Genomic DNA, 14168 nt, shown 5'->3' on the forward strand with positions numbered 1-14168 from the left:
CTGGTTGGAGCCATCTGTCTTAGATAAAAGAAACCAAGAAACCAGTGACTTAATGAGGTCATTGATTCTTCACCTGAGTCCAGTGTGGCCTGACCTTTAAACTAGGAAAAACAACAAGGAATGCTTGAGTTAATCTAAGCCTCTGCTGCTGGCTCTGGGCCGCATTTCAGACCATTGTTTTTCGTTCATAATGCCTTTCTACTCAGATCCCTGATTTATGCAAATTAATCTTAATCATGTGCCAATAGAAACCGTGCAGCCAGAACTGCCAGGCAAGTTCTCCTCCAGATGGAACCACAAGCAACCGCAGACCGGTTCCAGACCACTTAGGTCTCTTCAGTAAGGTACAGTCTGAGTCATTTGGCACAGTGAACATGGAACCCACGTCTGCACATACCTGTTGGCCTCAGCCCACCTTCTGCGAAAACAACAAAGTGATTAATCTATAGCCTATCATTAGTACATAAGAAGAATCTTTCAACTACTATGTTAAAAACTTATGAGGATTTTGTTGCCTCGCCTACAAAAGCTAGAATTTCAGCAGAACGCTAGGGTATGTGGAACAATTGTTCTGGGTCGATAAAGCAAAGAAAAATTAAAAATTCTCAGTGACTGTTCTACTAGAAAGAAAATACAGACTATGCAGAGCTCACAGTGCTCCAAGTTACAGTGATGCAACTTTTTCTTTGTCAAGACATAACCAAACACAATTATAGCCAGTGTTTATGTGATTGTGATATGTGGCCCGTACAATCACCACACTAAGGGTCGGGACATTTTTTCCATGCACAGAGGGGTACGGAGACAAAAGGTCGCCCTGTTTCATGGACTCTGTTGTTGAAGTCCTCGCCTTTTACTTATCAAACCAGCAGTCTCTGTAAGCACTGAAAAAGTCCGAGTAATGCAGCTCTTCTGACTGTCACAGGGGGCAGTGCTGTGGAGATGTCAGATCCCAGTTTATGCAGATGGCACATGCAGGGGGAGGCTCTGTAGGATCTCAGCTCTGGCAAGTGTCAGGGCCCGGGGCAGCTCCGAGACAAGACCTTGCCTCTAACTTGTATTGTCCCATCCCCTCGGGAGGTACATAGCCAGGGCCTTAGCTCTCACTGTAGATATACCCCGTAAAAGGCTCTTAGGAACAACGATTTAGCTAACACCACCCCCCTGTACTCACACATGCTGCTCCAATAGGAACCTATAATACTCATATGCACTTTTCACCAGGACTTTGCCCACCGCCACCTTCTTTACGCAGGAGTGCTGCCCCGCCACTATCTATCTACACATTCACATACTGTCCCAAAGTATCTACTAGGATTGGCTATATAAATCTTTGTGCTCCTATGCAGTGCACCATCCTCTGTATATGCATTTGTGCACCACTACCCTCTTTACTCACTTGTGCTGCATCGCTTTCGGCACTCCCGTGAGCTGCACTACCCCCATCTGTACTCACATGGGTTGTTTGCTGCTTTTGTTAAGGTCCACGCCGAAAAGTTTGGCTGCAATGAAATGGTCTTTAAAGGCTGGAATAAGAGTCACAGTTCCCAGGAAACCCAGGACGGACCCACCGAAGTTGATCAGGAGAGGGATGAGTGGCAGCCCACCCATGGCTGGGCAAAGGCTGCCCAGTGCCCTGTCCACTGGAAATATCAGATATCAAATCTGCTGTTGCCTAAGTGAGAAAAGGATAGAACGAGGAAGTGAGCTCTACAGTGCAACATGAAACACGACTGTAGGGGTGAGCTGTCACAGATAGAAACAAACGACAGACGAAGTAGGACATATGCAGACACGATGGCAGACATCTTAAAGAAACTGCAGCGTTTCAGTACTGCTTCCCAAAAGAGTTCTGAAGCCATCACCGAGTTGTTAAAAGCGCGCAAATACAAATGTCCATGTCTAGTCTGCGACTAAACGTTTTGCATTGTATTTCATTGGCGCACAATGTATATGCGGTCTCTGATTAGTGTCCTTAGAGACCAGGATAGGCCATTTCTAAGCAAGGACGACTAGCCACAATTGATTTAATTTCACACCTTGTTTGACAGAAAGTTGAACGATAAAAATTTAACTTCCAGAACATTTGGGGACAAAATTATTACTGCAGGCACCTCGAAAGTATAATATGTTTCTGTCACAGGATAACTATGTCTCGCTCTCATCGCTCTACCAAAATGGCACCAGCCGGCTGCTTTGTATGTCATATTTTTGCCTCTACCAAGATGGCCCTTGCATCCGATCAGGCCTGGGCGTGGCTGTAGAAGTTTATTCGGAAAACGGCCATTTTGGTTTGGGTTTAATTCGTGTATTTTCCGACTTGTTCCTTTAAGACCCTGGAAGTGGGCGGGTCCTGTGAGCAGGGTGACAGCTCGGGTCTGCGCACGCGTTGTAATGTCACTCGTAGTTTGACAGCTCTGGCGGTGGATCCCGGCAAAGGCAGAGAAGCCCCCCTGGACAAGGAGGGAGAGTTGCCCGGACCCGAAATCATTGACACGGAGCAAGGGAGGCTGGGCCGGTACCGGGAAAGGAGAGGCAAGAAGCCTGTACCGGTCCCGGCCCGTAGAGCCCTGCGTCGGACCGCAGAAAAGCCCCCAGCCACTCCACGCCTCACGGACACCACCACCACCAACAGGCACCTCCGAGGAAACAACCCCCTCCAACTTGAGCAGGGTCTACCCTTTCTGTAGCAGGACTCCCACACATCAAGGACCCTCTTGTTTACAGGGCCCACAAGTCTGTACTCCCGTGTAACGAAACCTTCGCAGTAGCAGACCACCCCCATGTGGTAAGCTTGCCACACACCAAAGAGCACCGTCCAGGAAGTAGAACTATCGTCTCCCTTTAACTAGTTTGCCTCCCACACATCAACGCCCCTCTCAAGTTGAAGATACCATCACACCGCCCCTCCCCCTCCTTTTCAAGCAGCCATACCACAATTTTTGAAGATATCCGTCCAGGTAAAATAACCCCTACATATAAAAACCATACACAGGATACAAGGCCTATTAAGAACTCTTCACAGGTAACAAGACAGCTTTACCCCGAACTCTTCACACAGGTGACAGGACCTTTGCCAGGTAATGAGACCTCCACAAATCAAGAGTCTCAGATCACAAGCAAGAAGCCCCAGATCAGATAGTTAGGAAGACTCTTGCACCAAAACCCCTCACTCAGGTAACAGGTAAACTATAAAGCCCTCGCCAGATAACAAAACCTCACCTATCGAGATCGCTTTCCAGGTGAATTATTCCTACACATCCAGAGCTCTCCCGTCCCAGGTTGCATCTAGTATCAGGACCCCCACATCAGGTTCCCTCTCAGGCAGCAGGACAGCCACGCCAAGACCCTATTCCCAGGGAGGAAGCAAGACCCCCATCAAGACCTTGCCGTATATATTCCATAATCGAGACCTGCCCCTTAACAAAACACTCCATCCCAACCACATATCTTCTCATGATCTCTCCCAGAAAGTAGTACCCTCTTTTCAAACATCATCTACCACTCCTCACGTAGCAGCCCCCCCCCCCGTGTTTTTCCTGTATCAGCAGTGTAAATGCCCCATTACCTTACAAGTAGACGGCCCATATTTTCAATGAAGTGGTCAATACAATAAATTATTGCCACCAAAGGACTCTCTGGAAACAACCTGAACGCACAGATACCTCCCCTTAAGCAATCTCCAGAAAGCAGCTTTATGTGTCTCACCTTGTAGACCAGATAGCACCCAACGCCCGAGGCACTGTCTTTTGCTTTGACATAACCCCCTGCTCGTATTTGTATCACCCACAGATTTTGAAACCTACCATTCAATGAAGAAACGTTCACCATGAGACCATACTCACACCCAGGTACCCAGTATCACAGGAAACCCTGCCCCTTAATGAAACAAAACACAAACAAACTAACTCCTCGGAATTGGGCCGGTCAAAAATAACCAAGAAAGAAAGTATAGTCCTGTGTTTAATAGACCCACTCCACTTTGATACCAGGTACCATCCTCCGATGGAGCCACACCTCATTTCTATCACATACCTCATACCCTGCTTAGGAGGGCTGCGTCTCAGCTGTTTTTCATTGCCTTTTTGAAAGTAGAATCGCGTTTCCTCCCAGTTCTCCAAAGACTTGCCACAACCTCTTCTAACACCATGACCCCCGAACTCTCTCTTCAAACTCCAGAGTCAACCCCACCCTCTCTCATTGGGCCCCACCTCTTGAACCAGTGCATAAGGAACTCCAGCCCCACTACCCATCCTGTCTCATTCTTCCTGGGATATGAAAAACCACCTTTCTGTCTATTTGATTTATTTGTTTCTGTTCTTTTTTGAGTTGTTTGTTGAGCCCGGTCCACTCTCTGCCTACTGAGCTACTGATTAGAATCCGTCCTTTTCACGTGATTAGTGCGCCTGATAACCAGAAATACCTTCTGCCCTCCACCTCATGGGTTCTTGAATCGACACCCAACCCCCCATCGTCTGTTTTCAACATGCAGGCTCTGTGGGAGCTGCTGCGGGTGCCCGCAGGACTGGAGCTGGATTTAGGGTGGTTAAGCCTGCTGCTACTCTTCGCAGCCTCACTGCTCACTCTGCTTGTCTGGCTGGCACAATATTCCCAGGGTCTTTGGAGCCGGCGCAACCAGAATACTCCTGACCCATCCGGCATCTGGAAGTCACTGCTGCAGTTAGGAGTGTCTGCTGGGGAAGGCTCTCGTGTGCCAGAAGCTGGTGTCCGAGGCCTTCTTTCTTCTTTATTCGCTTTTAAATCCTTCCGGGAAAACTGGCAGCGTGCCTGGGTGAAGGCCCTAAACGAACAGGCTAGCAAGGATCGGGTGAGTCTGGTTATGCTAATATTTATTACTTACAGATGTATGTGGTACAATTGCCTTGAACCCCTGCATTGCAGTGTATGCTCGACATATAAACTGTAGGCAGCTTTCAAAGAGAACCCGCTCAGCACTATTGTGGTTTTTTAGTTTCTTTTGCCTTATCTCAATCGTTCCTTAGGTCTTCAAGCTTGAATCTCAACTTTTGGACTGTATATTTTTTGCTTTGTGTCTTCTACTACGCCTTGGTGAACATTTCTTGAAACTGGCCTTGCATGAGATGAGTCCGAGCCAGAACTTCATAGAAATCACAGCAGGAAAATTACACAACGTTACGGCAATATCAATATCTTCAGACATTTTAAAGGCTGAGGCTTAAGTTGGACAGAACATTTTTATATGCAAAATAAGACTTGCCACTCGATTGCTGAGTTTTCTGCAACTCCGCTCCCCCATTTACAATGAATACATTTAAATGTCTCCACTCATAGCCATTATCATCACCTTCATGCTGCAGACTAAGCAGAGGATAACTCACAGGTGCGTAAACAACTCTTGGCAATTGTTTTGGAGTCCATTAAATGCCAAGTTACTATTTACCAGGCTGGCTGTGGTTAAACAGGTTACTTTTCCCTTGAGGTACGACTTAAAAAAAAAAGGCCCCTCTAGTATTGAAGGTTACCATAAAACCAGTAGGAAGCCAAAACATATTTATGTGGCCTTTAGGACACGCATGGGTTATGCTTTGATGAGTAATACACTTGAGTAAATGGATTGACAGGCATTGGGTTAATACATTCTGGTACCAATACCAGTTTCACCCATTCTGCCAGGACTGTGCACTATCTAGCGTATTCTAATGGTTGTACAGGGGAAGAGGTTCGGGGCGGTGGGAGGACTCAGGAGGGAAGACAAGCAGATGCCTGTTAAGTGGATGAACTGACTTCTATCATCAGTGAGACAAGAGTCTGATGAACGAAATAGCTATTACAGTAAAACCTTTTCAAACTTGGTGAATGAAATAGCAATTATATTAGACCTTTACAAACAGTCATGAGCGTTTTTTTTGTCTGCACAACCCCTTCTGTAACTGTCATCTCTACTAATTTCTTTCTATCTTTGTCACCTAATATCTGTTTCTAACATTTACACTCTTTTGGTCTGTTCCAAAAGTTACAACTGAAGTGGTTCCTGCTCCGTTCTCATGTCACTAGCAACCTACATAAAGTCGAATGCATGGTATTGGTGACCATAAGACATTACATACTCTGCTGTGGGCCATGAGTGATGGATAAGAAGTGATCCAGCTGGGATAGACTTCAACGTGGGGAGCGGGAATAAATGGATAACTGCCAGACTTCCCCAGCCAGGTGTTTGTCCAGGTCATCTAGTCTTCTTGTCACTTATAATGTGAAAACAGTTCTGTAAGCATTGAAATGCGTTGTGTGTACCTCAACCTCAAAACCCAGTCCTTGATTTTATGCTTCCCGAAAAAAGATCCTCAGCCTTGGATTTAGGCTCATGTTGAAGGCCACAAACCTGTACATTACCATGTTCATTTGACATGTAGCATACATCAGTGACTGCACAGAAGACTTTCTGGTACTCGTGGTTTAAAAGTGCAATACGTTCGCTCACAATGAGTCTGCTTTGATTTGGAGATAGCCCCTTCTGGTTCCCTCCTTTTACTGCCCTCGGACACATTGTTTTGATTTTTCAGGCCTCTGCAGTATTTCCTAAGACATCGGGTGCTGCTGCTTTCATAGCTCATATTGTAACCCAAGAAATGCCTATTGCTTGGGAGGGCCCTAATTCCTTCCCAAGCCAGAATAGATGGTCAGGTATAACTAAAGCTTTCAGTTGCCTGTAGTCAACCACTTCCTCCCCTCATCTGTGACTCCAATACTCGCAAGATTCTCATACTTCATTCCTAGTGCCTCCTCAACTCAAATTTTTCTCTTCTGAGGGAACGAAAGTCTGTGAAGCAAACATCTTGTGACAAACAGTAATTAGTCCTGAAGAAAGGTGGCATACAAAGGCAGAGTGCCCGGAGTGGATGTCCACACTGGAGGAGAAAGAAAAGAAAGCCATTGTAATGTTCTATGTACAGGATCCCTTATGAGAAACTGTTTCTAAACGGTGGTGATTGGGCACCTCCTGTAGCTTGCAGAAGGTTACACTTGATGAAGGAAGAGTCTGTGATGCATAGATGATCATTGTAATTCTGATTTTTCTCCTGTGTGAGTACATCTAAATCCCATAGTAGGGAGTGTATTGTCTTGTCTACACAAACACAGCTAAACCATTTGTAAACCAGACCTGAAGTGTATGCACTGGCAACAGAGTCCGGGCTCAACCTATGGAATGGTTTTCAGCTGATCTCTTTATGTGGTTTGATTGATTGATTTTCATTTTCAGAAATGTGTAGTTTTCACATATGCTGCCCTGGCACTAGGTTGAGGTGCTTTTATCTGTAGCCTGGCTAAGTTAGATTGAGGTCGTTAAAGAGCAAAGTCTTCAAAGGTTTTTGGGAAAGGAGGTGGTTTGGTCCACGAAGAGAGCAGTTGAATAGGTTCCATAATTTAGTTGTAAGAAAGAGGAAAGAGCTGCTTCTTAGCCAAACTTTCCATAGAAAACGATGATGAAGTAGGAGAGACGTTGAAGATCTGAGTAACCCAGTATGATGTTGCTTGTCAAATTTGTTGGCTAAATAGTTCAGTTCTATAGGATAAACTGTATGGCGGGTCTTAGGAGAACCTCTTGAAATTAGATCTTTTATTGACAAGGAACAAGTGCAAGGCCAAAGGTTTTGGGGAAGGTATGGGAAAGACAATAAATTAAAAGAATAAACTTAGAGCTGCTACAGCACTATCTCCAATCTCGACATAAGAGTGAGGAAGACAAAGATGGAGAGACTTGTCTTTGTCCTAAGTGAGAACTAGAATGACCTGGGTAACTGTCTTAGAGGTTGTGAGTGGAAGTAGTCATCTGCAGCGTACCCCAGGGTTCGTCCCTCAGCCCGACCCTCTTCAATGTCTACATGGCCCGCTCTCTAACATAGCCCGATCCCACAACCTCAACATCATCTCATACGCTAACAACACCCAGCTGACCCTCTCCCTCACCAAGGACTCCCCCAAGACCTACCTCCACAAAGGAATGTAGGCCATTGCCAAATGGATGAAGAGCAGCTGCCTCAAACTCAATTCCGACAAGACAGAAGTCCTCATCTCCAGCTCCACCCCTTCTGCATGGGATGACTCCTGGTGGCCTGCCACTCTCGGAACCACTCCGACCCCCAACGACCACGCACAAAACTTAGGATTCATCTTGGACCCCCTCACTGTCCATGGCCCAGCAAGTCAACGCCATCTCCTCCTCCTGCTTCAACACCCTCCACATGCTTCGAAAGATCTAGAAATGGATAACCACCGAAACCAGAACAGTCACTCAAGCCCTCGTAAGCAGCAAGCTGGACTACGGCAATGTCCTCTATGGAGGAACCACGGCCAAATTCCAGAGTAGGCTGCAACGATCCAGCTCGCCTCTGCACGCCTCATCCTGGTCATCCCGCGCCACTGCCACATGACAGACCACCTGAAAAACCTGCACTGGTCCTAGTCAAGAAGAGAATCACCTTCAAACTCCTCAACCACGCGCACAAAGCCCTGCACAACACCGGACCAGAATACCTCAACAGACGAATCTCCTTCTACACCTCGACCTGGCATCTCCGCTCTGCCGACGTCGCCCTCACAACCGTCCCACATGTCCGCAGAACTATAACCGTCAGTAGATCATTCTCGCACCTAACTGCCAAAACATGGAACACTCTTCCCACCCACCTGCGCCAGACCAGTGACCTCCTTACCTTCTGGAACCTTTTCAAGACCTGGCTGATCGAGCAGTAGCAGCACCTCCCCTCCCAATTCTGTCCCTCCCCCCCCCTCAGCGCCTTCAGATCCCCACGGGTGAGTAGCGCGCTTTACAAATTCCTGATTGATTGATTGATTGAAAAAGTGGGATGATTTTTTAGAGTATTTTGATCTGATAGAAACAGGTGGATGTAACTTTTGTTGATTTGGGGAGATAAAGATGGACATTAACCAAAGAGAACCCAAGGTTATTCATTTATGAATCTGGTTGAACACGGTCTAGATTTGCAGGCCTCAGTTTTGAGGACCAAGCAGAGAAGCATCCTCCCACTACATGAACATAATTCCTGCCAATGTTGTTTCGATGAGTTTCTGTTCATCCTTCTGGCTACAAATGCAAGACACTTCTGAAAGTTAAGTATTGGTTGGACCAGATGTGGCATCTATCTGATGACAATCTGTGTGTTATTAGTGGGGATAATGAGGGTGAGACTAGGAGCAGGTATGTTAGGCCACAGAGGCACATAACATTAATATAAAGTTTAGCAAAAATTCTGTGGCCACTTTAGGCAAGGTTTTGGCAGATGAGTGAACTAATAGTAGGTGGACTTTTAGCAACAGGACCTGAAAGATAAAATTGCAGGCAAGAGAGACTTGCAGGAATACCAAACATATGAAATCGAGAGACAGTGTGTTTGTGTCAGACCCAAATCATAGGAATCAAATCAAGTGAGTGAATGTGTGTGAATCATTCACTTAGGGTATTAGGAAAGCAGATTGTGCTCAGCCCTGTTTAAGGAACATAGATTTCTATTTCGGAGTAAGTGGAATGAATTGGGGATCCGTTCCTGTTGTCAGGCCATTATTATGTCCTTGGAACTTGAGAATCCATTGCTGAATGTTCTATTGACTAAATTTATTAAAATTGTTCAGACTAAATTTAGGGGCAAGGCGAGCTTTAGTTAACTATGTTTGAAAACCTCACCTGCTCTTGCGACCTTTTGTTGAACTAATCTGGTATATTGCAGAGTTTCAGTGTTGCACCTTGGGTCTTGATCTTCGTTGGTAGTTAATTTAATGTTCATTTAATGCACTTCAGCACTTAAGCGCTTCAGCACCATGGGTTTTTCCTGTTTATCATGTACTGTGTGGGGCCCGGGTCTACGGCAGCCTGGTTATATTTTAATAATGGTAGATTTTATAATACTATTGCAGGAATGCTTTTATCGAGGTATTTCAATTCAAAATATTGATTGTTTATTAGCATGTTATAAATGTTGGTAAATGTATTACTGTTTGTTAATCCTTTTCGTTTTAATTGTATAGGATTTTATTATCTGTGCAATAAACTATACTACAACTAAGTCGGAAAACAGTGTCAGATGTTGTAAAGACGTCCTAAATGATCCAAGCACATGTGAGCCTTACATGTCCAAAGTGGGCCCTGTGAGTCCTGGAGAATCTCAGGTCTGAACTTTTACCCCAAAAGCCAGAGAAATGGAAATTGAGAGAGGAAAACATTTAATATAAAAAAATGCTGCTTTTCAGTATCCCTGTAAATGTATTTTCCCCTCTATGTAGCAAATTCCTGAAAGAGTGCCCTGCTCCATCGCCTCTCTCCAGTGCTGCAACACTTTCCGCTCCTTATATTGTGATCTATCTACCTCACCCCTGGTCAGTCCAGGTGTGAGGGTTGCCTCTCTTGTTTTGCAAGTCAAATCAGGTGCTTTACTGGAGCATTCCTTTTTATTGTGGTCTTCCCTCACTTAAAGGTATAGCTTTATCCCAGATTGTCAGAGACCTCTGCCACAAAATTCTCAACAATGTGCCATAGGTTCCTCGCACAGATTCCCTCTCATCTTTGCCCTTTCTTCCTGTTAGGCATTGTTACCTATATTCTCACCTTGCATTCCACTTTATCCTAACCTGGCATCCACACCCATCTTCTCACCTTGCATTTCCCTCATTTGTGCCTTGAATTTGCACAATCTGGCCAAGTGTTTCTATGGCACTCACTTCAAAGACAACAGTAAAACATCTATAAAGATAAGCATTTTATTTTACCTTAAGTAGAGCAGGTGAGCCACCCTACGTACAACAACCAGCAAGGAACAGCTGCAACTTCATGAATTTGAACCTCAACATTCTTCATAGAGAGAACACTCACTCTCTCTCTCTACGGTCCAAGTCCACCCAGCATAACACTACCCAAGACATTACATGGCGCTTCTCCTTAAAAAGCACAAAAGAACAAAAATAACTCAATCTGCTTTAATAAGGTAAATGAAGGGGAAAAGGAGGTTTCAACAACCAACATAAACATAATTCTCTGAAACAAATGGGAATATTACACGTCTGTTAATTCCTGCAAACAGGAGCATTGTCCGTTGTCATAAGTGAATCAGAAAGAGATCTCCTTCCATCTTGTCCAACCAGGATTGCATCCACATAACCACTCTCCCCACATTCCAATAGTGACAACCCCTGACTTCAACAGTGCTTCCGCTCTGTCAATCACAAAATGATCACCAGATATTGGAGTGCCTTTGATGACATGTTTATCTTTTCTGATGCGTCTGACACCCTCCACTTGGAGTTGTTGAGCCTTGGTGCCTCTCTTCCATTCAAAACCCTGTTTCTGTGTGGCTTGAGCAGTTTTTAGACATTTGCCCTTACAAGAGATTCCAATACAGGAACTTCTCCACCATCACACAACTACTTCTTCATCCATGCTGAATCGACTTTGACATTGGGTTAATTCCCCTTGTGAGCTAAAAGGGTGAAACACCTGCCACGGAGTGTGATGTACACCTATAAAGCTAAAGCATTGTCATGACCGCTCTCAGTACACCACATCGGTTTGCAACGGCCCGTTGAATAAACTCTCCTACCAAGCGCTTCATTCACTCAGTTAAAGCATTTGTCTGCGTGTAATAGAGTGAACTTTTCCAATGTTAGACTCCCACTATATGTAGAAAAGCTGCATTTTTTCACTCCAAACCGTCCCACGTTTTCGAATACTAAAAACTCTGGAAAACCCTATTTGGAGAAAGCATCTTTCAGAAAATCACTAACTTCTGCAGTGGTGGAATCTTACAGAAACTTAACCTCTGGCTGTTTTGAGTACTAGTCCACTAAAACAACAGCATAATGAAAGCAGGTGGGTAATAAATTGAGAGGACCCAACAGATCAATCCCAACCTTTAACCAAGTGCTAAATGGTAAGCAGTGGGCTGAAGTGGAGAAGTGTGCGCATTGAGGGCCTGATTCACAAAGGGCCTCCATACTCGTGGGGGAGTCTCTGCACCTGGGGATGGAATCTCCGCAATGGGAATTCTAATTGCGGAGATTCGGCTCCAGCTCTTAATTATTCAGGCCCTGAATTTATCTCACATCCAGCACACACCACACACGCCTTCGCAAACTCATCTACATCTTTCTCCATGCCTGGCCACCAACAGCCAGAGCGAACTCTTGCTTATTTAATGTACAGCCCACTTGTCTCTCATGAGCGTTGTTGACAAAGACTGGCCTCAAACTGAGACTGGCCTCAGTTTTCCAGGTGGAATTAACTTATTAACACCCATCGGTAACTCACCCTCCACACACAGCTCATATGAAACTTTGACAGATGATTGAAAATTAGCCTTAAGATTCTTCTCCCTACGCCCACAGTTTTTAACAAAATTGATGTCTTGTTTGAGCACCACAAATTTTTCAGCAGCAGAGCGCTGCTTGTTCTCAGTAATCATACTGAACTTCTCAACATTCACAGCTGCAGTTAGACCCCTCAGTCTCACAGTCCTTAGCCTCTCCTTTCTCCTGCAGAGGAAATCGCAGCATATAATCTGCCATGGAGTTAATTGCTCAAGGAATGTGGTGGACATCAAAGTGGTATTGAAGCAGCTTCAACAACATGTGTGCAATTCCATCCGTGTAACTCTTAACATTTTCACCACTGAGTATAAATAAAAGAGGTTTGTGGTCAGTAAAAATTGTGACTTTCCTTCTCCACGAGTAAGCTAAATATTTTCCACTACCACAATCAAATATATATTTTTTCTATAAACAGAGTGTTTCAGTCTATCTGAAACACCAGGAAGCGTAGCCTACATCAAACAGTTCTTTTTTTCAACTTTTGTGGTAGTCGACTCATCACCGAAAAAAAGACGTGCCGATTATCTAAATGCTGATAGCAAAACTCCAATGATGATGAAGTAAGAAGTTTATTTCATGTTAAGCAGAGCAAATAAGACATCTTGTGCTCGCCAGCCAGCAAGGAACAGCTCAACTGCACTGAATTCATACCCCAACATTTTTCATAGAGATATCTCTCTCTACTCTCTCCCTCTCTCTCTCGTCCCTCTCCCTCTGTCTCTCAAATGTCAGGCTCTGTCTTCCGAGGAAGCATGGTGTTTACTTTTCTTTCTCTGACTTCAAAGTGAGAGGGTTTATGTGACAATCTTGCTGCCTCCTGGGGTTGTGAAAGGAAATTTTTTTTCTAGCACACTAAATTTTAATGTCTGTAAACGAACTGCGCAAATATTTCAAAACATATAAAAATTAGGAAAACACAAATGAAACACATTTTTTTGCCAGTTCTGAAGTGTGGTGGAAACAAATGTTTTAATGGAATCAAAACAAATTAATTCACTAGGTAATGCCATTTCCACACATTGTTTGTGCACTGTATAGTTTTAATAGTAAAGCTGTATGTTTGTGCACATTTAATAGTAATTTCAATTGAAAATGTGTTGTTTATATTGGCAATGCACAACCACATCATACATACTCCACACTACTCCACTCTACATCACTCTTCCACACTCTACAATACTCAACCCTACGACACTCCACTCTGCGTGACTCCACTGGACGCCAGTCTACTCTGTCACTCCACTCTGCGACACACCACTCTGCTCTACAACATGCCAGTCTAAGACACTACGCGCCATTCCATGCCACTCCACTGTACATCATTCCATGCCTCTTTACCGCTCCACTCTACGCCATTCAACTTCACGCCACTACACTTTATGGCACTCCACTCAACAATTCTCTATGTCACGCCACTCCACTTTCTGCCACTCCGCTATTTGCCACTACGCTCGCCACCACTCTAACGCACTCTGCGACTCTTCACTCTACCTACAACCCGTCATGACACTCAGACACTCGAATGTATGCCCCTCCACTCTGTGCCACTCTGCTCCACTCTGTGCCACTCTACTCAACTCCCCCATGCCACTCCATGCCTCTTTACTCCACTGTAGACTACAACAAAGTACTGGACTCTATGACACTCTATGCCAATTCACTCTATGACACTCTACTTTATGACTCTCTATTCCACTCTGCCACATCACTCCACTATGTTGATATTGATAACATTTTATTGATAAACATGTATTAGGCACAACAAATGCCAGGATGCTACACCTGGCACTGCCTTTGCGACCCTAGTCCTCAGA

General features: G+C 44.8%; 2 protein-coding genes across 4 annotated transcripts in view; one reads left to right on the forward strand and one right to left on the reverse strand.

Moving 5' to 3' along the window:
• Positions 1-1758, reverse strand: part of DPAGT1 (dolichyl-phosphate N-acetylglucosaminephosphotransferase 1) — a 55242-nt gene extending 53484 nt beyond the window's left edge. The window contains exon 1 of one of the 3 annotated variants that reach the window (XM_069224817.1): positions 1457-1758. In XM_069224817.1, coding sequence (XP_069080918.1) covers positions 1457-1611 — 155 coding nt within the window. In that variant the 5' untranslated portion in view covers positions 1612-1758. Of the gene's footprint in view, positions 1-1399 lie in introns of all 3 variants that reach the window. The other 2 variants (XM_069224819.1, XM_069224818.1) reach the window with 2 other exon arrangements.
• Positions 1759-2377: 619 nt separating this feature from the next.
• Positions 2378-14168, forward strand: part of C2CD2L (C2CD2 like) — a 121238-nt gene continuing 109447 nt past the window's right edge. Inside the window, exon 1 of the mRNA XM_069224821.1 lies at positions 2378-4828. Within this exon, the coding sequence (XP_069080922.1) occupies positions 4487-4828 (342 nt within the window). The 5' untranslated portion in view covers positions 2378-4486. The remainder of the gene's footprint in view (positions 4829-14168) is intronic.

Source organism: Pleurodeles waltl, chromosome 3_1 (genome assembly GCF_031143425.1).
Source record: "Pleurodeles waltl isolate 20211129_DDA chromosome 3_1, aPleWal1.hap1.20221129, whole genome shotgun sequence".
Classification (NCBI taxonomy): Eukaryota; Metazoa; Chordata; class Amphibia; order Caudata; family Salamandridae; genus Pleurodeles; species Pleurodeles waltl.